Here is a 26,795-nt window from a genome sequence, read left to right as displayed (position 1 = left end):
CATCAAAGCACAACTCTTCCGGGACAGTCGCTGTGACAGAGAGAGCGGTAGGCACAAACAAGAAGGGATTCGCAGACAATGGACTGAGACAGTTTCTATCCTCTCGCCTCAGACTGGCATGAAGTGTTCTTAGCACTTTCCTGATGATGCATCTTCATAACGGCTTATTTGAACACCTGCTGTGAATGACGGGCTTGAGCATCTCTGAGTGGCTTCTCCAACAATTATACGATTTCCTCTGTGCTCTTTTGTACTAATGCCTGAAGCAGCTCAGACAAGATGAAGGGGAATAATAGTAATAATAAACCAAACCAAAAACCCAACACTTAAGAGTCTCCGGTGGAATTCTTCAGCTTGGCATGCTTCTCTGCCAGGAGCAAGGCAACCGTGTACTGGCTAACCTCTAGGGCTAAGTTTGTGGGGTACATTGATGACAAAGGGCAGTCAAACTCGAAGATAAAACAACACAAATAAAGTGGACAGAAATGGAACATGACAGCTGGCCCATCCTTGCTGACTCCTTCCAGTGTCCGAGGACCGCCTCGGGCATGACAACATTATCTTCCGAGTTGTGCCACTGCAGCAAAGCCCGTTTCTCCATCACAGTCTTCTCTTGGAGAATCCCACATAAATCTTAGAACAACAGAAAAAGCCACAAGCACATCAAACTGACACAGGCAATTTGGAAATAACATCCAGAGGCTGGGGACATTGATGGATGCCTTAGTTCTATTACAGCAAAATAGAAGGCACCTCACAGTCGGGGGTTGGGGCAAACACTGTCTATTTCCTGTTTACCTGTGGGGAGGGCTGGGAAGCTGGGAGAACAGGAAACCTTAGAAGCACTTCGCTCCAAATATATTTTGACAAAGATCCTCCCACTGTGAAGGAGATAGATGATATTTTTTCCTGTCAGACTGAGGCCTCAAATCCAGACTGATTGCATCAGCCATACTTAGCATCAGTATGAAGACTGGCAAGGGCGAGGGGGAGCAGAGACGCGTAGATGAGGGCAGGACAGCAAAGGGAAACCATTTGGGGAGGCAAGTAGCATTGCTATGTGAGGCTGGACAGGTAACGGATACCTCTGCAGAGGTGCAGGGACCCCACCGGCAAGTTTCAAGCCACACGGGGTTTCAAGACAACAAAAAGGAAAGACAAACATGCATTAACAAGACAGCCTTGGTGAGTGACAGCTGTGGATGCGCCACAGTGCTATCTAGAGGCAGGAATCGAACTGTAGAGACATGCCGGCTTGGAAAAGCGGTGGAAGAATATATAACGATCTTAGTAATATTAAGGTCGGAAGTAGGCCAAACTAAACCCACTGCATACAAACATCCATGGACAGAAGAGTCCAAAAGCAAACAAGAGGTGGGTGCATAAGAAGATCCAGCCAAGGGGTATGTACTTCCAGGTCGTAGGGTGGAGCTGCTGCTGTTCAGTCTGGGAGGGGCGTGCATCATAGGATCAGAGCACTGCCTCCTCACCTTTCCTTCCCTTCCTATCCTGTCTGCCCTCCTGCCCCATATAACCCTGGCTGGCCTGGCACTTACAGAGATCTCCCTGCCTCTACCCACTGACTGCTGGGATTGCTATCACACTCAGCCATCTCTCCCTTCCTCCCTCCTTCCTTTCTTCCTTGTTGAAAGATTTCACTCAGTTGCCCAGGCTGCCCTTGAACTGACTACACAGCCCGGGCTGACTTTGAACCTGAGAACCTTCTGTCTCAGACTCCTCAGTGCTAGGATCCAAGGCATGTACTCTACCCCTGGTTCATGTAAGATTCAAACTTAAGGACAAAGGCTGCCCTAGGCAAACAGGAGGTGGAATTTGGGATAACACTGTGTTCCAGGAAATGAGCTAATCACCCTTAGCAGGGATCCTTCACCACCCCCTCTGTCACCACCAGTCTGCTCGCCAAAGATATTTTCCCACCAAGGGCCTCCAATGAATTCAAAGGACAATAGGCGCCACCAATGAATTAAAAAGGTAATAGGCCCCATCAATGAGAAATAACCAACTCATGCTGTAACCTAAAGCAGTATAAAGGGTGTGGGCCTTTGTTCTTCAGGGTCACCTCTGTCCTGATTACAGGGTCACCCCAGTGTACTGGATTATTAAACCTCTTGTTTATTGCATCAATCTCCATCTCTGTGTTTCCGTGAGTGGGACCTCCCGGACGTAGGGAATAATCACACTTATTCTTAGATAGAGTAGACCTTGTTGACCTTTACTGTTAGCTTCTGAACTCATGCTGACATAACACACTATTTTGTGTGGGTCTCTATTAAGTAAACAAAGGAGAACCAGTCAACAGATTCAAACCACATCTTCAGTTCACAAGCTTGGCTCCCTTAACTGGATTTCTGAACTATCCCCCTTTCCATTCTTGTCATCAATTATGTAAGAAGTAGATACTTTGTCACTTTAATCCCATCAAACAGAGTGTCTTGGGCTTTACTATCTCTTAAGAGTTGTTCTTGTTGCAAATGGAACGGCTTAAATTTTCCAACCTTGCTCTTTTTTTTTTTTTTTCTTTACTTCTGCTTCTGTAGTTTTCTTTGCTAGAAACTCTGCTCCATGCATGACTAAGAGGACCTTCTATCCATCCTTCAGGGCTGTGTTTGCCCTAATTCTGTCGATAAGATTTCCCCAAGCCTCCCTAGCCAGGTAGTATCATTTCCTCATCCACATTTCCAAAGACGTTGCCAACGTCCTTCATTCTCCTTAGTTAATTCATTTAGCAGTTTCTGAACATTTCCCAGGTGCCCCTACATGCAGGGCACTAGGATACAGGCTGTGACAGCCAGCAAGCTAGGAGCAGGCGTGCCCCATGAACAAGAACAGGGAGGAGCTGGGCAGGATTCCTGCCTGGGTAGAAGAAATGAAAAGGGCAGAGGCTTGGAGTCAGACTGAACAGGGGCCACGTGAGAAAACACGGTGTAGAAGAGGAAGGACGGTGAACAGACTGAGAGATGACGTTTGCCATCCTTGTGGCTGGTGGCAAGGTACCCTATATTTAGGTACTATGCTAAACTTTTGCTATTCTTTAAATAATGCATTTTTTATTCTTTGATAGTATTTTTTCATACAGTTAAGGTTTTAAAAAATTTTTATTTATAATATTTTTAATTGTGTGTATGTTTGTCTGTGTAGTAATGTGCACATGAGTGGAGGTGCCCACAGAGGCCACAGGAATGTACGATATTGCCCTGGAGTTGGTTGTGAGACGCCTGATGTGGGTGCCGGGAGACAAGCTCAGGTCCTCTGGAGGAACAGTGTGTGCTCTTAACACTCTGCCAACCTTCCAGCCCACGAGAGTGAATCAGAAACGCACATAGGGCAGGAGTCCCCTTCTCTTCCCCTGCCCCATAATGTGTAGGGGACCTCGTGCTATGACTGGATTTTAAGAAAGAAAACGAACCATGCAACGCCCCTAATCTTCCAACCCTTTGTGGCAAGTTTTGAAATGTGTGAGCTGAAGTGTTTTGTGAAGTTTAATTCAAAAGCAGGCAAGAAAACAAAACCATCAGCAAACCCTCTGTATGGAAAGACAGTCCCCAGTCATCTGAGGGTGTGCTGCAGGCCTGAATGTGTTCATAGACACGTTCCTCTTTGAGGAAAACACCACAAAGGAACACTTTGATAACTGGGTGCTTAGTTCACCCTCAGAAGCTTGGGAGCAGAGTCGGGGAGGTTGGGAAAGAAGTTAAAGTTAGATTCGAGGAGGTTTGGTTTGTTGGTTTTGCAGTGTAGCCTTGGCTAACCCGGAACTCACTATGCACATTCAGCTGGCTTTGAATTTGCTGTGATGCTCCTGTCTCGGTTCTCCACAGTGCTGGGACTAGAGGCCTGCACCACCACTCCCAGCTCCGGGAGTTGAGATTCTTATGAGGTAAATTTCACTTGGGAAACAAGATATAACACAACACAGACATGGCGAGGCATGTTCATGGTTGGGGACAGTTCTCTCATTTAAAGAAACATCTTCCTGATCACGAGAGGGGACGCTACAGATAATGAGCTGCTCCAGGATGACAAAACAAACATTTGTATGTGGTGCTTTTTCAAGAGCTTCATTTCCCAGCATGCTTTGATTTAAGGTCCTTGCTCACTGATCTGTTGGTTCAGCTATGGACCAGAAGGGAAAATGGCATCCTTTTGGGTCTATGCTTTTATTTTTAATTAAGGTTCGTATCAGAGTGTGATCTATTCTAGGTCTGGTCTAATGTCTTTGAGGCAGTGGACCGAGGGGATTTCTGATGATTTGCATATCCATTTTCGTTATTATGGAAATACCCAGATCATTTAGGCAATAAGCCGGCCAAGAAAATGTGGCCCGAGGGAGCAAAGATGGAGTGCTAGGCTCCACAGAAGAAAGCAAAATGGGGGGGAGGAGGCAGGTGGTGCTTGGAAGCTGCCCACCCACAGATTTATAAGATCTCCAAACAGTCATGGGGTTGCAAAAGTTTTCTCATCTCCATGCAAAGCTCAGAAAGGGAGCATCTGTTAGTGAGTGACATCCAACAATCCTGGGTTCCCAGGTATGGCCAACTATTTGTGAAGGAGACACACTGGCCTCTCTTCTTCCCACCAACCAAGTGGATATGCTACTAGTCACTTGGTAGGGGAAAGAAAGGTCTTACCCGAGACTGCCTTGTAGTTTCTAACTCTACAGCCAAGAAAAACAGGTTTGAGGGAAAGAGAAATTGGCGTCTGCGAGTCTCTCAACTTGATGAATGTGGACACTCCCCCCTAGAGAACTAATTTTTGTGTATAATTAAACATGGAAATGCAATGTTTTCCAATCAACAGCCAATCAGTCTGTGTGACTCTGAATATCATTACTGGGAGGCTGTGATTTCCCTGCAAATTGCTTTTTGGGTTGCATTTTAAGGTTCCTTCTTCTAAGACTATGTTGACAGGTTGAACATGAAGGGGTGGGGAAGTTTACTCTGGGGAGGGCCCCCAGCTTACCACAGACCCTCCAGGTAGGCATTGAGGCCTTTGCGAATGACATGTCCCAAGTATCCGTTTTTCTCAGCCACATGTTTTGCCCATCTGAAAAAGAAAGGAAAGAGAGGGGGAACCTTGCAGGCTGCAGCAGATTAAATAATCACCTTCCCTCATACGATCTTCATAAATCCCACTTGGGGAATATTTTCTTGTTTGAATTTTTATAAAGCAGCAAAGCAGAACGGAATATTAAGAAGGTAAAGAGAATACATCTTGAGAGCTCTCGTTCAACGTCCTCATTTATAAATGCTGAGTAGCACTTGCTGTGGAAACAAAGACATGTACCACACATGCTAGAACATTCTACTGACAGAGAGACATATCTGACAAGGGTTCTATAATTGCTCCTAGTAAAATAAGATTACTGGACCCATCAGTACAGCCCAGAGGTACAGCAGTGGCTTAGTATGTGTCAGGCCTTGGGTTCAATCCCTGGTACCACAAAAAAAAAAAAAAAATTACTGACATATGGTGCAGTGGTCAAGGTTCCTGTGTTCTTTAATCTGCTCCCTAATGTATCCTAGAGGGGTTATTAACAATTAATTACTACGTTGTAATCTGTAGACTTAAACTACTAAAAAAAAGTATGAAGTCTTGCCAGGTGTGGTGGTACACACCTTTAATACCAGCACTTGGGAGTTAGCAGGAGAATTTTTGTGAGTTTTGATGCCAGTTTGGTCTACATAGTGAGCTTCAGGACAGCCAGAACTACACAGAGAAGCCGAGCTCAAACCAAGCCAAACCAAATCAAAAGTGTAAAAATGAATAGCTTTGAGTTAGTAGAAGAGGAAAATAGAATAAATTATAAAACAATTAATTAACACAAAAGAAGGATAAGAAAAACAAAACAAAAGATGAAAAAGGAACCAGGTAAGGTAAACAGAAAATAATAAAATGGTATATTTTAAAGGTTTATTTATTTTATTTGGTATGTATGAATATTTGTGTGTGTGTGTGTGTGTGTATCACGTGCATGCCTGGTACTCTCTGAAGGAGGTCAAGAGAAGGCACTGGATTCTCTAAAATTAGAGTTATAGATGCCTGTGAGTCCCCAGGAGTGTAGTAGGCAAGAACAATAAGTGTTCTTAGATTTTAGAGCCAAGTATATTTACAATTGCATTAAAAGTAAATGGGCTAAATATGCCAATTAAAAAGTAAAAAATTAAAAAATTTTTACTCTAAATTAATAAACTCTAAAGCTGTCAGATGGAATCATTCATATAAAACTCAACTCTATGCTGCTTATACAAAATTATACATTAAAGAAAAAAGTGATACATTAAAGGACTGAGAAAAAATTAAAATAAATAAAGACTAAGGCCATGCCCACTAACAGAGATAAAAAGAACATTGTAAAATTATACAAGAATTCTGGCTGGAGAGGTGGCTCAGTGGTTAAGAGCACTGATCGCTCTTCCAGAGGTCCTAAGTTCAATTCCCAGCAACCACATGGTGGCTCACAACCATGTGTAATGGGATCTGATGCCCCGTTCTGGTGTGTCTGAGGACAGTTACAGTGTACCCATGTACATAAATAAAATAAAGAATTAAAAAAAAATTATATGAGAGTTCACTCAAAAAAGCAAAACAAATCTATGTGATCCAATTATATAAATTCAAGATATACAGTACAAAATTGTCTATAAATATAAAGAAACAAGTTAAGTCTATATACAGAGAGAATTCTAACACATTTCTTTCAGCAAATGGCTTAACAAGCAGGGCGGGAAGAACCAGAAGGAATACAGAAGGTCTGCACAATGTAATCAACAACTTTGGTGTAGACTTTGTATGCAGACTTTTGAACAGAGTTTTAAAGACAGAAGAAAGCTTCTAACAGAACTGTTCATACACTGCTCACCAAGAATGCTTCACAAGGACGGAGGTCACTAGAATATGCTCTCTGATCATCAAAGACAAAAGAGTACTAAGAAAATCTACACAGCGCCAATGTTCACCCCAAATACCCTACATAACAATGAGAAAAGGCTTCAAATTAGCCGAAGTTTTATCACTACGGCAAGGTCGGGATGGATTTGATCCCAGACCTCTTTAGGAAACATCCTTTTAGAGAGCCAGGCTACAGGTGAGACGTAGCCAGAGGCGTGTTTCCTTTTTCCTACAAAGGGTGAAATATCTTAACTTTGTAGGCCACAGGCGGGCTTTCTTTGTTTTCTTTGTAACGTGTTTCAAATGCAAAGAGCTTGCAGAGCCCAGCCAGCAGCCCATATCCCATCCGTGAGCCACAGCGGGCCAGACTTTAAAAGGCATTTTGGGTAAGCTAGGGTCACCCTCCTTAGTGGCTGGAGAGGCGGGTCAGTCGTTAAGAGCACTTTTTGATTTTGCGAAGGACCCTGAGTCTGTGCCCACACAGGGCTCACAATTGTTTATAATTCGAGTTCCAGGGGATCTGACGCCCTCTTTTGACCACTGTGGGCACTGCATTCACACAGTACACAGGTGTACATGCATGTAAAATACAAAGGAGCGAGTCCTGTTTGAAAATGAGCCTCCTCACCTATCTTCGGGAAGTTATTGCAGGATTTGTGCCAGCAAAACCCTGGCAAGAGGAGGACTGGGAAGGGCGGGTCGGCCTGGGAGCACCGTCAGATGGGAAGATGGAGGTGCGGGATGACACACCGTTCCCCAGAAAGACTCCGGGAAGATAATGCTGAGAGATCAATTGCTAGAAACCGCTGTGTATCTGGGCACACCAAGGGGGGATTTAAGGGACACACGAATTTGATCAAGAATCTGGAAAATGATGGAAAGACGGCTCAGCGGTGAAGAGCACCCACTGCTCTTCCAGGGACCTGGGTTTCATTTCTAACCTCCACATCATGGCTTACGACTTTCCGTAACTCCAGTTCCAGGGTGCCGAACCCCCATTCTGGTCTCCTTGGCCACTAGGCATACTATGTATGTATAGGTCGTATACAGACATATACGTGGAGGAGAACACCCAGACACATAAAATAATAAAATAAGGCTAAAAATAAATAGAGGTTTATTTTTTTAAAATGATAAAGAAAATGATGCACACAGACATATATAGGAAACAACAATAATACTTCCTCGAAAGATACTTAGACAAGAAAGAAAAAGCTAGGATAGTGTGACTCATGGCTTTGCAATATTAATTCAACCCTGATACTATTTTAACCAGGACCAAAACCAGGAAGGATCCTGGAAGGTAGCAGAGAAAGCCATGTCTCTGTTTCCCAGGAAGCATCCCTACACAAGGCCTGCAGGGAAAATACTAAAAACAGTGGTAAGGACGCGCTGCCTAGAGGGAGGGGCCAGGGAGGGATAAGTATAGTCAGGGTCTTATTCTATGGACCAGGAACTGGAGTGGGGTGAAGGGTGGAGGCAGGGGTTGCTTGTTTTGCCTTGCTGAATTTTTTAAATTAAAAATTTAAAATACTTCTCCTATCAATTACTTGGTTTTCTTTTACACACCAATTGTAGGTTTTAATTTTATTGGTTTCACCCACATGTGTGTCTGGGTAACACATGTGTGCCTGGTAGCTGAGGATGTCAAAAGAGGGCCTATGGATATGAGCTGCTGTGTGTGTAAAGGACTCGGGTCTTCTGCAAGGGCGGTAAGTGCTCTTAACCTCTGAACCCTCTCTCCAGCCCTAGCTGGTTTTATTTCTTTTAAATCTACAGTCATGTGTAACTGATAAAGGTAAAAACTGACTTTTAAAAGGTGCGAAGAGACATAAAGAAATCAGCAGAAAGGAGAAGGAAGTGGGAAGAGAAATGAAATGAGAGAGGGTGGGAGGGAGGAGGGAGGAGGGAGGGCAAGAGGAAAAGAAAGAGATCCCTTTTATTAGGCAAGGTGAACAGAGGACACGGCTTCTCAATGGAAGGCAACATCTGACAGAGTCTTACACAACAGCTTTCTCCGGATCTCTAGGGAAGGTCTCCAGGTTTCCGGTGATATAGTAAAGAGAACACCACAGTGTCCCTTCGATGTGCCCACCTTGTGCAGCTTTATGGAAGTATTCGCCGGCTAGTGTCTGTAAAGAGAGATGAGCAAGAGTCCCTCTCGTAAGTGCACAGTCCTCCTGGCCACACTGGCTTCAGCAGAGCCAAGGGCAGGAGGTACCTTAAGGCCAGTGCTGTCACGGGCTCATGTCTTCTGATTCTTTAAAGCAAACCAGGTCAAGAAATAGTTCCAAAAAGACAGCCCATCCCAGAGGCCCAGGATATAGGATGTCTCCGAGAGCCATTCTGTTGATTAAGTTTAGCCAATAAAGAAGACACCATGTAACCAGGAATGTACTACGGCCTCACTGGGTCCTCACAAAAGCTCTTGCATGCTCCATGGAGGGGCGTGACAGGAGTCACACCGGGTGACAACTCAAGCGTTTGCTTTCGTAACCTTGCTTAATACCTTTCTTTACGCTCATGCACAAAAACCGTTTCTAGCGGCAAAGTGAGAATTAGAACATAATGGGGAATAAATCCACGCTCACAGATGTGTAGGAGGGGTACCAGACATTGGCAATGCATAAAAATTTCAGCTTTAGTGCAGTTGGGGAGAGGTGGAGGGAGGAAAGACAACAAACGTTTGGGATGTCTGTGTGTGTGTGTGTGTGTGTGTGTGTGTGCATCTATGTTATGTGTGTGTATGTGTGTATGTATATGTGTGTGAGTGTATGTGTGTGTGTGTGATGTATGTATGTGTATGTATGTGAGTCTGTGTGCATATGTGTATATGTGTGTGTATGCATCTGTGTATGTGTGGGTATATAGTTGTGTGTGGATGTCTATGTATGTGTGTGTGTATGTGAGTGTGTATGTGCATCTGTATATGTGTGTATATGTTTGTGTGTATACGTGTGTGGATGTGTATATATGTGTGTGAGAGAGAGAGTGTGTGTGTGTGTGTGTGTGTGTGTACACTGACTCCCACTGATCACCATTATTTTCAGAAGGTGGTGAACTTTTGTTTTTTAAGGCATGGGCTTCCCAGCACACTTTCTGACAATCTCTGTGGCCTTATTCTCTCCAAACCTCTTTTGTGTTTGTCTTCACCTGTAAAATAGCTTCTGAAGACAAACATGGTGGCATGCACACTTGTAATCCTAGCCCTTGAGGGGCAGAGGAAGGAGGTTCAGGATATTTGATCAAATAAGTTTGAAGTCAGCCTGGTTTACCTAAGACCTCAATTCTTTTTTCCGATAGTAGATCATTTCCCTTTCTGTCCTTCATGTAACCTTTCTTCCTCTACAAGAACTTTATGGCTGCTCTGGCCTTCCATGGTTTTGCCCCTGGAAGTGCTTAGATCACCTCCCATGTGGCCTAAGATGTCTTTTCCTCAAGGCCCTCATGCCTCTTCACTACACCCCCAGATCCTTGAGGGCAGGCCCACACCTCAGGGCCTCCTCTTATACCCTCCCCCAACCCCGGCCATGCCTAGTCCAGGCTGGGCGCTCAGCATCCCGTCCACATCATTCCTGGCCAGCCATTGACCTGATACAGAGCTTTCTCAGTTCCACTCACCAGATTCCTCCCAGGAAGTCCTGGGAAAATGCCGTCCAAATACAGGACCCCAAGATTGTAAGGTGCATCTGGGCTCCCCATTTCTTCTGCTTTTAACCAGTACTTTGCTGCTTTGGCATAATTTTTCCTGAATTTGTGGTAATACCATCCCAGGCCATTGACAGCCTGATGCAATCCCTAAATTTTAGAACAAGAGGGAAATTATTATTATTATTATTATTATTATTATTATTATTATTATTATTGTAACGGAATCTAAAGGCATCTGGAGGCGTTGCTGTGGCCGCATTCTTCCCCAATCTTCCCCTTTCTCTTTTTCGAGGGGCAGATGGCACTAAAGAAAGCTAGCTGCTAGACAGCATGAGCCCGCCTGAGAGACTTCCCAGGCGGATTCTGCCCGGCTGCTGCTGGGTTTTCTGCCTTCCAGCTCAGTAGTGATGCTGGTCCCCAAATCATCACTCCACGCCTATGGGCTCTTATGTAATAGCCCTGCAGATGCCTCTCCTCACCCAGCAGGACCCAGCGTGCCCTTCACATTTATGAGAAATGGGTTGTGGCAGGATGTTTGAGTCTGACTCCTGAGCTGGCTTGGGATGGTTTCTAGGTGACCCGCCTGCCCATCTGTTGATTTTTCTGCCCTAAACACCAGCAAGTCTCCAAGGGCAGCAGCTGTGACAATCCACTTGCATCGCGGAGCAGCCTTGGTGCTCTGAGATCAGTTGGCATCCCCAGCTCTGATGGGACTCAGGGTCTGACAGGGACTGGAGCAGCAGGGGGGGATGAGGGGGACAGTTTCAAAACTGAGCTGGTAATGTCGGCTCTAAGGAAGGAGCGGTTTATGTCAGTCTGTGTTAGCATCCTTCTTCTTACTGAGTTTAGATGCTTAGATTGTGAGCGCTTGGGTATCTTACAGGACAAGAATGATCCTGAGAGAAACTCCTGCTCTGCCATAAGATGTCTGGGTACAAACTGAGCTCTCATTTCTCACTTCTTGCCTGACCAAAAGAATGGGGAGTGGGACCAACAGTGCCCTGTGTCTGTGGACTTGTGAGGACAGAGTTTCATTGTGAAAGCATATAGTTCAGCCTCCCCTCTCATCAGGGAGGGAATGGCATCTTGGTTTTTATGCGAGCACAGGGTAGACACTTAAGTGCCATGAATAGTATGAACAGAAGCTACATTCTGAATGCAGGAGCAAAACACAACCCTATACCCTTAAGGTGGAGGGTCATACCTGCAGGCCACCGAGATACCCAGACTCAGGGCATCAACTGAGCATAGTCAGCACTGTGATATCCACAGGCGAATTCTTTTAAGCCTGGGACAATGTAAACTCCCTGTAAGTGCTTCACACTCTGTCTAAAGAAGCAATAGACTAAGGCATGGTATAAAATGGTAATAAATATTTTGGGGGACATGTGTATACTAAGGAGGCATCTGAATGGCTTCTCGTGGCTTACTTGGAGAGGACACAGCCTGATTTAGATGCACCTGCCATGAATGAGCAGAAAGCTAGGTCTTCTCTGGGAACTGCACTGGGTTCTGTTCACGAGTCCACAAGAAATCCTGTCATACTGCTTTGTACTCAACCCTTGTTCTGAGCATCTCTGTAGCTGGATCACCCGATCTGCCCCCTGTGTGCCTGCGAATTCCAAAACTGTTGTAGGTAACCTTCCCTTCTAGTCTCTGTGAAATGCTGGGCTCTTAGTGAATCCTTGCTGAATGAAAGAGAGAGAGCCACACGTCACTTAAGGACACGGACTCTTTGTGGTCTGCTTTGTAATCTGAAATAAGGCAGGCTGAAGGGGGATTCGCCACTGTGTGGAGGACTAAAGAGATACAAATTTCACATCTGCCCCAACAAGCGTCACAGGACTTCACTTGAGGATGCCCTGGACACAGTAAACGCAGTGACCATCATTGAGCTGCTATGTCTATTTCTGTGCATCCCTTGGCTTAGGTCAGTAGCAGGTATGCATGTAATTCACAGGATCCTGTGCACTGCTAGCACCTAGATAGAAAAGCCTTCTGAGTCTCTTACTTTCTGCTTCAGCTTCCTGGTCTAAGGGGCAGGATGCCCCGAGCTCTCCCCAAGAAACGAACGTCAGAGAGAAAACTTAGTGTCGTTAGTTTCTTGGGAAGAAAGGACGAGCTAGGGACCGAGAAGTATCAGAGTGGCTTCCGTGAATTTACTCATCTGCATATTTGTACACAGGTGCATGTGTGTGAGGACAAGCGTGTGTGCATGCGTGTGCATGTGCGCACCTGTATGTGTCTTTATTCAAGGGCTATTTCGGCCTTCAGGGCTCCATTGGAACCGCTGGCTGAAATATAAACAGTGAGAGAGGCACAATAACTCATGAAGCTCTGACGTTGGTAAACAGCCCATGGAAGAAGCACAAGAAGTGGATGGGAAGTGGCCAGAAGAGGGTTAACTTTCCAGGAAATTAGGCTTGGGCTTTCCTGATTCAATGGCCTTTCTCCTCATTCAATGCCAAGGAGTCGCACTGCTGGTTACCAGGGCAGCTCGCGATTATAATTTTAGCCTTCAAACAAAGTCAGCCGGGGTTCTATTGGTGGCAAGGCACATTCAGGCTTTGAATGGTGCTGTCCTCATTGTAGCAAGAGTAAGTGTGTGTTATAACTTAGAAATGACTAGTCGCTGGGCTGGGGGACCCCTCCCCATCTCGCTTCCACCTCAGCTCTGTGGAAGAAAACTGGCCATTTGCTTGCACAGCTTTCTGAGAGCGTGGGTGTGCGAGGAGCTGTTTCCTCCTGACAATATGCATTGGGTTACCTTGGAAGCAGCTTTCTTCATGAGCTCTAAGGCGAGCCGTCTGTTCTTTTTAACTCCTTGACCCTAAACATTGATAAACAGCAATGATTATGAGAAAAATAAACCCCGAATCCTCACAAGCATCACACAGAAACTTCAGCATTCAATATAAAACGCTTACATATAAACCCTGAACCTTAAAAAAAAAACCAAAACAAAACAAAAACTCCACAATCTTAAGTGGTTCTAGGCTCCACAGTATTTCAAGATACCATTGTTATAATCATCATCACCACCACCACCACCACCACCACCACCACCACCATCATCACCACCATCATCATCATCATTATCATCACCACCATCATCATCTCCATCATCATCATCATCATCATCATCATCATCTCCACCATCTCCACCACCACCATCACCATCATCATCATCATCACCATCATCATCATCTCCATCATCTTGCTCATGTTTATGGAACAGCAACGAGCCCCAACTTTCTGCTTCATCAGCCATCAATCACCTCCATTGATTGTGGCAAGAACTGTGTCCCGATCACTCACATATGCTGGGGGAGAAGCTGTGAAGCAGGTTGGATGGATTTGGCCAACCCTGGGTGCTTTCCTCTGGGGTTATCTAATCTGACACCCAGGTAAAACACGTTATTGGTTTATCAGTCAATGGTTCTTGGCTCAGGTTCCCCAGGGGTGACACTGGGGTTTCTGACTCAGTTTGAGAGTGTGCTGAAAAGGAGCTAGGATCCTGGGAAATCAGTTGCCTGCGTCTGAGGCAGAAGCTGACAAATTTCCTTCTAGCAAATGTGAGATTTCCAGAAAAGGTGGCTCATCCTCTATGTATAGAAACAGGCTTTGGAGTTCTTGTTGCAAAAAGCACCTAGCTCGGGCATCTAGAGGACTGTGTGAGGGAAATGGTGGGTCGGTGCGTGGAGAAGGAAAGGGTCCCTGAGGGGAGACAACTGAAAATCTCTGTTGCTCCAGATTTATCCATAATCATGGACCCCTTCCACTCTCCCAATGCCCCAGCGGATCCTCCTCAACTTAGATAAGACTAATGGGGTCGCATGATGTGACCGTGCAGAGGACTTTCTTTGCAGGAATAGGGATATCTGCTCTGTTTAGTTGGCTCTATAAGAACTGGAGGTGGTGAGCAACATACAGTGTGATCATGGGCCAGCACCCACATCACCACACCCAGCCCCACAGGGGAGTCACTGACATTCCCATACACCTCAGACTCCCAGAACTGTATGGTATGCCAAGATGGGAGGCAAGATTCGAACCCACGCAAGCAGACTGAGCCTCTGACCACCATACTATACTTTCTAGTATGCAGTTTGGTTCTACTCTGAGAAAGTAAAATGACTCCTAACTTCCTGCATGGTAATGGGAAAGACACCATGTGTGCTTAGCCCTACAGTTTACAGGATCTCCGATAAAAGTGGAAATCCAATAAAGGTTGAATTTTATCCAAGTGTCTACTGGACTCTAACTTACTCATTTAATGAAACCAAAGCAAACGGAAGGATGAGAATATTTTCCACGAGTATGCCTGCACTGGCTAGTTTATGCCAACTTGACACGAGCTAAAGTCACCTAAGAGGAAGGAACCGCAACTGAGAAAACGCCTCTGGCCTGGTGGTGCTGGCACACATCTCTAATCCCAGCACTCGGGAGGCCGAGGGTGGATCTCTGAGTTTGAGGTCAGTCTTTTCTACAGAGCAGGTTCTGGGACAGTCAGGACTACACAAGGAAACCCTGTCTTGACTCACTCCCCCCAAAACAAAAAACAAACAAACACACACACAAACGTGCCTCCATGAGATCCGGCTTTTTCTTAATTAGTGATCAACAGGGGAGGGCCCAGCCTGTTGTGGGCGGTGCCATCCTTGGGCTGGTGGTCCTGAGTTCTTTAAGAAGCTGGCTGAGCAAGCCATGAGGAACGAGTCAGTGAGGTCACTCCTCCATGGCTTTTGTATCTGCTCCTGCCTGCAGGCTCCTGACCTGACTGAGTTCCTGTCCTGGCTTTCTCTGATGATGAACAGCAATGTGGAAGTGTAAGTCAAACAAACCTTTCCTCCCCACCTTGCTTTTAGTCATGATGCTACAGAAACCTTAACTAAGACAATGCCATTACACCATTTGATTAGTGAGGAAGAGGAAGGACAACACAGAAGGGCACTTGGAATTAGATTGGGAACGTGATAACTTTGGACCCCAAGAGGAATAAGAAACTGCAGACTAATGTAACCCAGGCTCATCTATCCAAGTTATTCTGAAGGAATTAACCAGGCCCAGAGTAGTTGACTTATACAAAGGCTCACAGAACTGCAGCACATCCCTGAACCCAGATATTCCCGTTCCCAGGGTGGAAATGTTTCCGGTATCCTTGCTAGCTAATCCAGTATTCTAGTCAGCTTAATTGCACAACTTCTTGCACAAAGACTGCAGCACCATATGCTAGTCTGAGCAGCACCGAAAGTTCTTACGGGAGACCAATGCCATACACCATACACCAGTAATGCCATACACCAGCAGAGTGGGTGCTTGGCGAGCAGCCTTTGAATACAGTGACAGAAGACAACAGGGAGTCAAAGTCAAGGCTGCACTGTCAGGGAATGCCAGATGAGATGCGTGTGGCCGCCATAACCCTCGTTCAGGCACCATCTTTGCACGTGGTACCTTGGGTGCCCTGCCCAGCCAATGCACATCGTCACCTTTTCGCCCAGAATGCCCATGTCCTTGGGAGGTCCTTCTGTGTGCACTACATTAAAAAGAGCTCCCTGCTTCAGGCTCCAGTCTTCCCTGAGAGGAAGGCTTCCTGCTTACGACCCAGAGAGAGCTTAGCTAGAATTCAACAGCACTGGGAAAACAAAGACAGCGTTGCAGTCTGGGAAAGGAGAGGAGAGGAAGCATCCGCAGTCACAGACGCACACACACAGAATGTATCCCATTCTACACTGCCAGATCCTGGTGGGCAGAAACGATGCCTGACCCACACCTCCTTCTCTGGACTTTGCCCGGTGTCCAGCCCCAACTCCGGTGGACAGGTGTCTCTGCCCTAGCCCACTCCTGCCCTGTCTTCTCCTCCAGTGTATGAGGCCTCTGAGGCCAGGGATGTGACTCACGCTTCCATATGTCCCTCCACTGAGCACCGAGCACACAGGTTGGCGTGTGGCCAGCACAGAATGGATATGTATTAGATAAACACACTGGCATATGGAGAAGATTCAAATAATTTCTGTTGATTTGGCGCCTGGAAAGAGAAGGTCTAGGCCTCAATTTGGAAACCATAACAACCGATAGGCTTTCAGGCTCCAATTAGGACGCAGAGGATAGAGCTGTAGCAACATCGTGGTTGTCAGTGAGCGAGTGACCACAGCTGTAGATCTGGAGGCAGGCCCGGCCAGGCGCACAGGTGACACGTGGTTATTTGATGACGTTCATTTGGGCATGGGCGTAAGTAAGGTCCAAGGATTTCCTTACCAAAGCCAAAGCACCTCCATTTCCAAGCTTGGGTCTGCAGCCGTACCACCCTGAGTGCACCTGTTCAAGCCTGACCTCAGAAGCTAAGTAGGGTCAGGTCCGCTTCATACTCGGATGGGAGACTTTTCTGGGATTGCTGATTTTATACACGTGCATTTGGACCTGCAGACCACAGGCTTTAAAGCCAGCCTGCCTGAATCCCTGTTCCAGGTTCAAAATGGACCAGCTGGGTGCTTCTGATGCTTTATATCCGTATAAGACACTAACATGACCTATAGCATCTCCCAGGCCATGAGAATTCACTGTTGTAGTTTGTGTTACACAGGGTCCTCCATTCATCAGTGGGAACAATGACTTTCTTGTGGAAGACATACTCATGTTACAGTTCTTAAAGCCAGCTGGTAATACTGTTTCATTTAGTCCAAGCATTACCCCAGAATACATAAGCCTTTCAGAGGCGTCCACATGGCCGCAGAGGTCAGATTCTAATACCTGTCCTCTGTCTCCTGAGCTCTTCCCTGACCTTCCTCCTTAGCCTGGAACCAGCTTCATTTATTCCCCGTCACGGGGACTGCTGAGATCTGGCCTAAACATGCTCTGTTGAACCAGTGACAAACGGGCAGCACCGTGGGGCTGGCGGGCCATGTACCAAACCATGAGATATGGGTGTCACCTTCAGAATGTCACAGGAGTATAGAGAAGCCAGGTGTCAAGCGTAAGATTGTCAATTAAAGATGCGCCCAGGGAAGAGCTTCCGACTCTCCTTTTCAGTGGCGCCCCTCTCCATCACTGGTGTCAGCCACTTGTTCTCAGACGCTCTGTTTGCCTGCACGCCCACAGGAAATGTCTCAGGATGTCTATTATGAGAATCGAACAATTTTAGTTCAAATTAAGCGATTCTTACCTTGAATAACACAATGGCATAGTCGTATATCAGCGCCGGATCCTCAGTCTCCAGGGCCCCCTTAGCATACCACTCGATAGCAGCCTCAGGGTTCTTGGCCACCCCTTGCTGTCCCCAGAAGAGCATCTGAGCCAATCGTTGCTTAAAGACAAAAGCAACTTAGAACAGTGAGTTTCCTGGGTAATGTTTTGCACGACACTTGAGGGAATGGGAGAAGAAGCCTAGCGTAAAATGTTCTGGGCTGAGTGACCGGCCACAAATAGGACATCTGTATCAACCTCCGAAGGCTCAGGGAATGTTTTAGAAGTGGGGGGCAGCGTTCTAGGCACGGCATGGCTGTTACACTCGTGTGCGTGTGTGTGTGCGCGTGTGCATGGAGAGACTTCCAGGAGTTGGTTCTTACTACCAGTTGAGTCTCAGAGATCAAATTCAGATAACCTAGGCATCAAGCTTGGTGACAAATAACCTTATCTACTGAGCCATATCACCAGGCCACTGTACACTTTTAAAAAGTTTATTTACTATTTTTATGGGTGTGTGTGTACCCAAGAAAGTTTGGGTGCACCACATGCATGCAGGAGCCCCTGGTGACCAGAGGAGGGCACCAGGTCCTCTGGAGTTGAGTTACAGGCAGTTGTGAGCCACCACGTGGGTGCTGGGAACTGAGCCCGGGCTCTGGAGGACTGAGCTGTGCTCCAGTCCTCCCACTGCACCTGTCACTCTTGAAGCCACAGCAGGTGTGATTACCTGCACGTGACATCTATTAAGAGATCTACCATGGAAGGGGGCAGAGAGATCTACCATAGAAGGGGGCAGGGAGAGCTACCATGGAAGGGGGCGGGGCTAACAGCCGATGAGCACTAGGGAGACACTGTCTCCAGTGTGCGCATGCTCCTGTAAACAACTCTAATGGAACTCAGTGGGGTTTGTTCCTTTCCCCTCCTCCCCCCTCTTTTTTCCCTCTCCATCCCCTCTCTCACTGAAGTAGAAGGGAACTAGTTGGGAAGAGGAGAGGGAATAGTGCGAGGGGTAAATGAAATTGAAATACGTTATGCACGTGTGTGAAAATATAATGAACCCATATCACATAACAATTAATATATGCTAATAATAACATTTAACATGTGTTAGGCTGAGAATAAAGAATTAAGTACATGGGGAAGCCTCATCCATCTGGCTGTAAGGAGGCAAGAGCTCCATGCTTGCAAACGGAAGATACAGCAGTACTGCTGTAAGCCACTGACAGACGCTCCAACATGGGCTTATGCGCACCTGTGCTGCCGCGTTGCCGCGGGTGGCTTCGTGCTTCAGCCACATAAAGACATCGCCGTCTTCTTTGGTTTGGACCTTGAGTATTTCGTCATCTTTGAGTCTAATAGTTTCAACATATGCCTAAAAAGAAAGAGAATCAAAAGGGGAGGAGGGAAAGAGAGGCGGTAAACACCCAAATGCCAGGAGCATCCACGGACATAACATCTTCAGGCCAGCAATTGTTCAAGCGAAACCCATATGAATAACTTAGATCTTAGGCGTGACTACACTGTCACAGGAATGAATTTATTTTTAAACGAATGCACCACATCTTGCATGTCTGCATTGACGTCTGTTCCGATCAAAGTATTTGTTTGGGGAAGTCAGGATTTTTTTTCCACTCCCACTTCGTTATTCAAGCTTGCTCAAAAGTCTGCCTGGTGTCATGATTCTCGGAGCCAGCTCCTATTCCCAACAGCACCAAAAAGGGTAAATTGATATTTTCTAACTATGGCCTGAATCTTTCCTGAAGCTTCATTATCTGACATAATAAACGTTTATTTCACAGTTCTGTTATATCCCCCCAATTTAGGAATGTACCTTGAAAAAAAAATCAAGTATGTTAAATTCTTAAGAATTTGAGATGGGGATGTTCTGTATGCTCTCAATGACGAACCTAGGGGAGAGTTCACAGGGAATTGGAATTTGGGACACAGCCCGCCAGATAGCTGACTTCTTTGAAGAAAATAAGATCTATCCCAGTGTGTACATTCTGGCTGTGTGTTAGAAACCAGCCCCCATTGTTCTGTGGGCTGCTCTTATGCCACAAGGGGGCCCTGGAGCAAGCGACCCCAGCTCTGCCACAATACAGTCAGGTGTGAGCTGTCCAGAGAGAAGCCCTACTTAGCGAAGGAGGAACCAAGTCTGATTTCCCTTCTGACTGCCTTTGTTCATTGAGAAAATTATTCAGTTGCAGGTTCTGGTCTGGTCTGTAGCTCCATCCCTTAGAATGTCTCTCAGCTGCCTCCTGTCTGGGACTGTGTGGGTCCCAGGGTCCCTTTTGGGATCATTAAAGGACTGGGACCGAGGAGTCCTGTAAGGCTCAGGACCCAGTGCAATTTATCCTGCCAAGTACAACCCGGAAACAATAAAGATGGCCTCCTCCCTTTACTGAAGTCAAGTATGGCGGCAGAGTGTTTAACACACCTTCACTTAGTCCCCACACCCAAGTGTGACTCACCCCTCCTCTCCACACACGCCCAGCTTACAGACAAAGTAATAAATGGAGGCTCCTGAAGTGAAAACATGAACACAGCTCACATCGTTCCGCCCCGACAGCCAGGCTAGTCAGGACTCCACAGAGATCCTCAATCTCAGCTGGGAGAGAGCAAGTGTGACCAAGTGATGAGCTCCACGTGGCGTGGCAGGGCAGGTGAGACCTCAGCTGGGGCTCCAAGAACACTTTTGTTTTCAGTCAGGAGTCTGGGTTGGGCAGAAGCTTGCCCTGCCTTGGTAAAGAATTCTTTGTTTTGTTTGTTTGTTTTCTATTTCCTTCCTATCCTTAGAGGTGAAAGAAAGTAGACACAGAAGCAGTTCTCCCTGGGAGCTTCGACTCGTGGGTCTCTGTGACTGTGGCACTGAGGAGCTGCCCGTGACCCTCATGAGTGGTAAACCAGGCACTATCCCACTCCTTACCCCAGTGGACACCCACACCGGGTAATCTGAGGAGACTATCACGATCCATGCTCCCATTGCACACATGCGGATGACAAAGACCACAGAAGTTAACTAAACTTCCCAGATCATAGCTTTAGGAGTCAAGTCCAGGCTGGCTCACATTCATGTCAGGCCCTTAGTCTCCCTTGTAGGACAGTGCACCTGAAAAGGAGTGTATGGGACTGCTTGAATGTTCCCTGCCGTCCCGTACACATGGACTCTCTGCGGGCACTGTCAGCTAGGTCTTGGCTAAGTCCCTGTCTCTGCATGCATGGCTATAAGAAAAGAACAGATTTGCTCCTGACTCCATCACTGCTGTGAAGGCTACCGTTGAGCTTTGAAGCAAGAGAAAGCTATCAGGGCCATGTCCTTTCCTGTGTGACACAGGGGACTTCAGTTCTGACTCACCACTAACTAAATGTGAGCTTTGGGCCAGTTACTTTATTTAGATGGTCCTGCTTTTCTGCAACCAGGAAAAGTGGCTTAGTATAGTACCTCCCACCTCCAAAACACTCAAGATGTGACCCATTATTTTGTGCTGTACAAAGGAAGATCTAGGCTGAAATCTAGGATCTGCTACTCATGTGTTGGGCGACTGTAAGTGACTAGCTTCTCTGAGCTACCTCTTCAATAAGATGGAAATAATATACTGACCTTACAGGTTTACAGACCTATATGTAATCTATACATATCTACAATCTATATATAGTTTATGCATATCTATAATCCCTGCCCTGGTGAGGTAGGAGCCATAGGATCAGAAGTTCAAGGTCATCCTACATAATGAGTTTCACTATGAAAAAGAAAAAAGAAGGAATACAATTTGGAGAGGATGAATAAAGGCCAGAGAAGGTTTTTGTGAGCTTATATCCCATACTGAGCCCCGTTCGGCACACGGATGGACCACTGCGTGCTCTAACAACTGTGTGAGAGGCAGACAGTCATGGTGCCCATGGAGGAGAGAGAAATGGGGAGCAAGAATGGCCCAGGGCATCACCCCTAGTGTAGACAGACTTGGAGTGAGCCAGTCAAATCTGACCAGCCACACTGTGTGCTGCACCCAGACAGGGAAGGGCTGCCTCTCCAGATTCTGGGAGCCCTAAGGTGGCAGCCAGAACCACATCAGGTGCTGCACCTTTTGTGAAAGAAGGCCTGTAAAACCACCTAGGGTCAGAATGGCCGTAAGAGGGGCAGCTCCATGTTGATCACCCATTCAAATTGCATACTGTGGCCAGGGGAGGGGTAGGATAGAGAGAAGAAGCCGTGGTTGGAGTGAGGAAGGTATGCAGAGCCAGGGACGCCATACCGGACAGTTCTGAGAAAAGCCAAGGTTTCCGGAATTCTCTTTAGCTGCTTTTTTCATAAATCAGTGTCAGCGGAATGAGCAGCCCTAAAGTTCATGCCTTACATCACATGGTTAGAGCCTGGTGCCAAGTCCCAGGAGGACCAGTGTCTGGAAACTGCCAGCCTCAGACCCCTGGACCAAGCATCAGAGGAAGGCGCCACATTGTCCAGGAGAAACTTCACCTCCTTCCCTCTGCCCAGACTGCAGGCTGCCAAGGGTACTGTTCCTGTTAAAGGCTGTTGTCACTGGTTTCAGGAAAGGCAGAGAGGGGAGGGCCCAGAGGGGAGAGAGAGGAGAGAGAGAGAGAGAGAGAGAGAGAGAGAGAGAGAGAGAGAGAGAGAGAGAGAGAGAGAGAGAGAGAGAGGCAGAAGAGGGAGACGAGAAAATGAATCAGGGATAGGAAGAGCAGGAAGGAAAGAGGGAAGGAAGATGGTGCTGGGAAATGGGGAAGATAGAAAAGAAGACCAGGACAAGAGAGGAACCGGACTGAAGGGGAGAGACAGACCTCGGGATGGGACAGCTGGCTGAGCAGCAGCTGGACAGCCTCAGCAGCTCCATATTCTCTGGAAATGCAGCCTTCTGAGGACTTGTGGGCTGCTGCCCAGGCAACCCCAGAGAGCCAAGGAGAAGCTGGCAAGAGGCAGGGCCAGGGTCCCAGCCAACGCGCACACCTGCTAACCGTTGCCAGCTCTAGCCAGTTGTACTGCTGGCTCCCTGTGTAAAAGGGGGGGTGGTTCTTAGGTGAAACTTAACATTTTTGTTTTAAAGTGAAGGAGGGAAAAGTACTGACTACACGGGTAGAGAGAAAGGAAGTAAGATTCCATGGATGCTCACAGCTAGAGCCTGCCAAGGTCCTCGCCCTGGCTGTCTGTTGAAGGACTCTAAACCCTAACGACACATTATAAGGGGAACTTTAGTACACATGTTCTCTACAGGCATGACTGAGCCATGGCAGGGACGTGACCGGGCGCTGTGTGGGAAGCTCCAACAAGGCCATAGAGGATGCTGTGGCTGATCATAAGGTACAGGAGGAAGGTTCCAGAGGAAATTGTAGGGGAGGAGAGAGAAAGCCAGGCAAAGGCTGGACAGAGCCAGGACTATGAACAGTGTGCTGTGGCCAAGGCTGGGGAGCCAAGAGGTAGGATGGGTAGAGGGGGAAAGTGCCAGAAAGAAATGACTTGCATGCTTGTCTCATACATTCCATCCTGACTGCACTTTCCCCCCCCCAAGCCTTCCCCCTCCTCAGAAAAAGAGCAGGACTCCAGGGACATCAGCCAACCCCAGCATAACAAGCTATAATAAGTCCAGTCACATACCATCACTTCAAGGCTGGACGAAGCAACCCAGTAAGAGGAAAAGGGCCCTGCAAGTAGGTAGGAGTCAGAAACAACCCCCGCTCCCATTGTTAACTTGCTATAGAGGGAATGAGGATCTAATGTTCTGTCATACAATAGGGGAACAATGGCTGTCAATATTTAAAAAGAAGTAGTAGAGGGAATTTTAAACATTATCAATGATAGGTCTCTGAGATGACACTATGCCAATTTCCCCCGCTGTCACCATTACATTGTATGTGCTGAAATACTGCACCATACGTAATAAATACATCCAATTATGTGTCTACCTAAATAAAGAACTGACTCACCAAAAATTTGCCTTACACGCTCTCCAGTAGATTGGGTACTATGGGGTCTTAACCCTAACTACACATTATAATGATGAGTTTCTAATGTGCAGAAGCATGCACACACACCACATGCACATATAGGCATGCACACACATATGTGTACATGCACACTCATGCATTTGTGCACACATAAATGCACACATACCATATCACATATACATTTGTGCATTGTTCACAAATGAACACACACACACACACACACACACACACACACACACACACCTCAGTATCCCACAGGGATTAGTTCCAGGACCCCTACAAGCAATGAATCCTTGATTCTTATTTATCTAAAGTGATATGGTAAATGTAAACCCAGAGCTTCAAGTGTGCCTTAAATGTACTTGACCTCAGTCCCACAGCCCCAACCCTTCCTCCATGTTCCTAATCACTGCTAGATTACTTACAAGGCTTAGTATAGTGCAAGCAACATACAGATGGCTGTTATGCTGTGTTTCTTAGGGAGCAGTGAAAAGAGGAGAAATCAACGCATCCTGAGGGCAGACACCTTGCTCATTTGGAATGTGTCCAGTCTCCGCGCGGTTGCATCTGAGAGGGTGGCCTCTCGGGAAGAAAATAAACAGCAGCACACACACATATATTACTTTTTTGTCTATGTGTGATCATAATCAGGGATACTGGGGGGTCGGGACATGAACATTTGAATTAGGAGGAACACAATCCTGCCCCTAAGATGTGTCACAGCAGCCCAGGGGATAGATGAGGGAGGACATGAGGCAGTGGTGGGAGGAAAGAGAGAAACTGGGGTGGTTGTTAGAAGGGCTGAGGGGTCGAGGCCATCCCATTTCTTAGTGTGACCTTTGGTGTCCTCTGGGGAGGTATCAGCAGGAAAGGAAGAGAAAGAGAACGAGGATGGAGGACGGCAAGCTTCCTTTGTGACGCAAAGGAAGAGTAAGAAGGTTGTGAGGTAGAGAGAAGGATGAGTACTGTGAATATGCAGACAGCGGTGGCCATAGGACTCCATCCTCCCAGAAGCCTCAGAGAGAGAAAGTGTGGGGGGAAATGGGAAGGGAGGGGGAGAGGGAGGGAAGAAGAGAGAGGGGGAGGGAGGGGTGAGGGAGGGAAGGGGAGGAGGGAGAGACAGAGGGGAAGGTGGGGGGGAGGGAAGAGGGGAGGAAAAGGGGGGGGGAGGAGGGGAGATGGAGGAGAGGAGGAGGGAGATGGAGGAGGGAGAGGGAAGGAGGGAGGAGGAGGAGGGAGAGAGAGAGAGAGAGAGATCTAAGATAAGAACTGGGCTGAAGAAAAAGAACTTATTTGGGATTTAAGCCACAGAAAAAAGAAGCCCTTCCAGTTTTACCTGGAGCGAAGTCTGGATCAGTGACAAGTAGGGAGCAGAGTGAGAATCCTGATGAAGATGAAGCCATGTGGACCACAGAAGCGGAGATGCTAGGAGCGTGGAGAGGCTTTATTGACAGACCCTTCGTTTGTTAATTAGGGGTCTGGCTTTCGAGAGCTCCTCGTTTGCTACATTACGCTGGTGAATTAATAGATACCTCAACAAAAGGACATTTAAATGAACGTGTGACACCTGCCTCAATCTTCAAGAAGCCATTAATTATGAATTCTTAAGAAAATGAGCGATGACACAGCTCTAAGTGTATAATTCCTACCCACAGTGCCTAATCACACGGCCTTTCAGCTGCGAGGCACATCTTTTCTGTTCATCTCCTCCGGTTCTGACCAATTAAACATTTTCGTTCATAATCATAACATTTCACATGCCAAATCTTCAAAAGAAAAGGAGCTTGTCAGCAAAGCACCGCTTCCTGCTGCTAATTGATACGGAACCCGAACTCTTAAACGTGGGATCTATACACGCAGGATGTGGTGAACACGCTTGGGCTTTGTAGAAAGGTAAAGGCAGCCTCTTGCCTTACAACCTGATTTTGTAAAAATGTGGTTTTGCAGGGCAATGGTTTTTGACAAAAAGATATTGGTTAATTGCTGTGAGGCGGAGGTCAAAGTTTGCAAATTATTTGTGTACACCCAAAGAATAGTCAGCTTCAGTGTGTGCAGGGTTGTTTGAAAAAAACTGATATCATCTAAGGGAGTTAGAAAATCTCTCTAGAGACAGACTTCTTTTTATGACTTCCGTCTTTTTTCCTTCTCCTCCCCCTCCTCTTCCCCTTCCTCCTCCTCTCCCTCCTCCTCTCCCTCCTCCTTCTCCTTCTCTTCCTCCTCTTCCTCTTTCTTCTCTGCACTTCCTCCTCCTCCTTCCTCCCTGCTCCTTGCAACAGAGTCTCACAAATCCCAAGCTGGGATTAATTTGCTTGTACCCAAGAATGACCGTGAACTCCTGATCCTCCTGTCTCCTCTGGTTCTGATTACACCTGGTTTCATGCGGTGCTGCGGACTGAACTGTGTCCATGCTAGGACAGCGACCTACTGGCTGAGCTACATCCTTAGGCCCACGCTGTGACGTTTAACATTCACCGAAGGGCTCGTCTCTCCGAGTGACTTATTCCACAACAGTAGAGCGGCCACTGGTGATGGACTTTTTTTTTTCTTTCAGAAACCATCCATTTCCAAGTATCAAACAGCATTTTTCTGCACTGTGGGCTTCTGACTCAATCCCAGGGCAGTTTTGGTTTCCAGTTAGTCACTAAGCTTGAGATTCAACAACTGAGACTTGGCCAGCTCTGTCCCTCAAGCAGGCCTGCCCAGCAGGCAGGGAAAGGCGAAGTTCATGGCATAGATCACAGACAAAACCTGCCACAGAGCTTTATACTGTCTGTGGCCACGCAGACTCAGATCCCCATTTGTTTCCACGTTTCTCTGGCGGAGATCAGCAGGTGCAAAACAAACAAACAAACAAACAAAACAAAAACAAACAACAACAACAAAAAAAAAACCCAAAAACCTCCACCATAGTCAAAGCTTGAAATACTCACCAGCCACTCTGTGTCCCTGAAACCAACTAGCCCACTGTCCCCTCTCCCAGGCCTAGGCCTGTACCATCCAGGAGGCTTTGCTGCTATTCCTGTGTCGACACCTTCACTGGCAGCCTTTTATTCTCCTCCCGGAAACAACATCAGTGACTCTAATCTAACACATTA

The 26,795-nt window shown here is 46.8% G+C and overlaps 1 protein-coding gene across 1 annotated transcript in view; it reads right to left on the bottom strand.

Moving 5' to 3' along the window:
- Positions 1-26,795, bottom strand: part of Sel1l3 (SEL1L family member 3) — a 106,457-nt gene that overhangs the window by 20,479 nt on the left and 59,183 nt on the right. Inside the window, exons 12-17 of the mRNA XM_032915812.1 lie at positions 18,995-19,114; positions 17,723-17,863; positions 13,328-13,390; positions 10,531-10,707; positions 8,914-9,041; positions 4,981-5,064 (exon numbers count right to left, since the gene is read on the bottom strand). Coding sequence (XP_032771703.1) covers positions 4,981-5,064; positions 8,914-9,041; positions 10,531-10,707; positions 13,328-13,390; positions 17,723-17,863; positions 18,995-19,114 — 713 coding nt within the window. The remainder of the gene's footprint in view (positions 1-4,980; positions 5,065-8,913; positions 9,042-10,530; positions 10,708-13,327; positions 13,391-17,722; positions 17,864-18,994; positions 19,115-26,795) is intronic.

Source organism: Rattus rattus, chromosome 11 (genome assembly GCF_011064425.1).
Source record: "Rattus rattus isolate New Zealand chromosome 11, Rrattus_CSIRO_v1, whole genome shotgun sequence".
Taxonomy (NCBI): domain Eukaryota; kingdom Metazoa; phylum Chordata; class Mammalia; order Rodentia; family Muridae; genus Rattus; species Rattus rattus.
The sequence above is the reverse complement of the archived record's forward strand: the minus strand, read 5'-3'. Positions and strand labels throughout refer to the sequence as shown.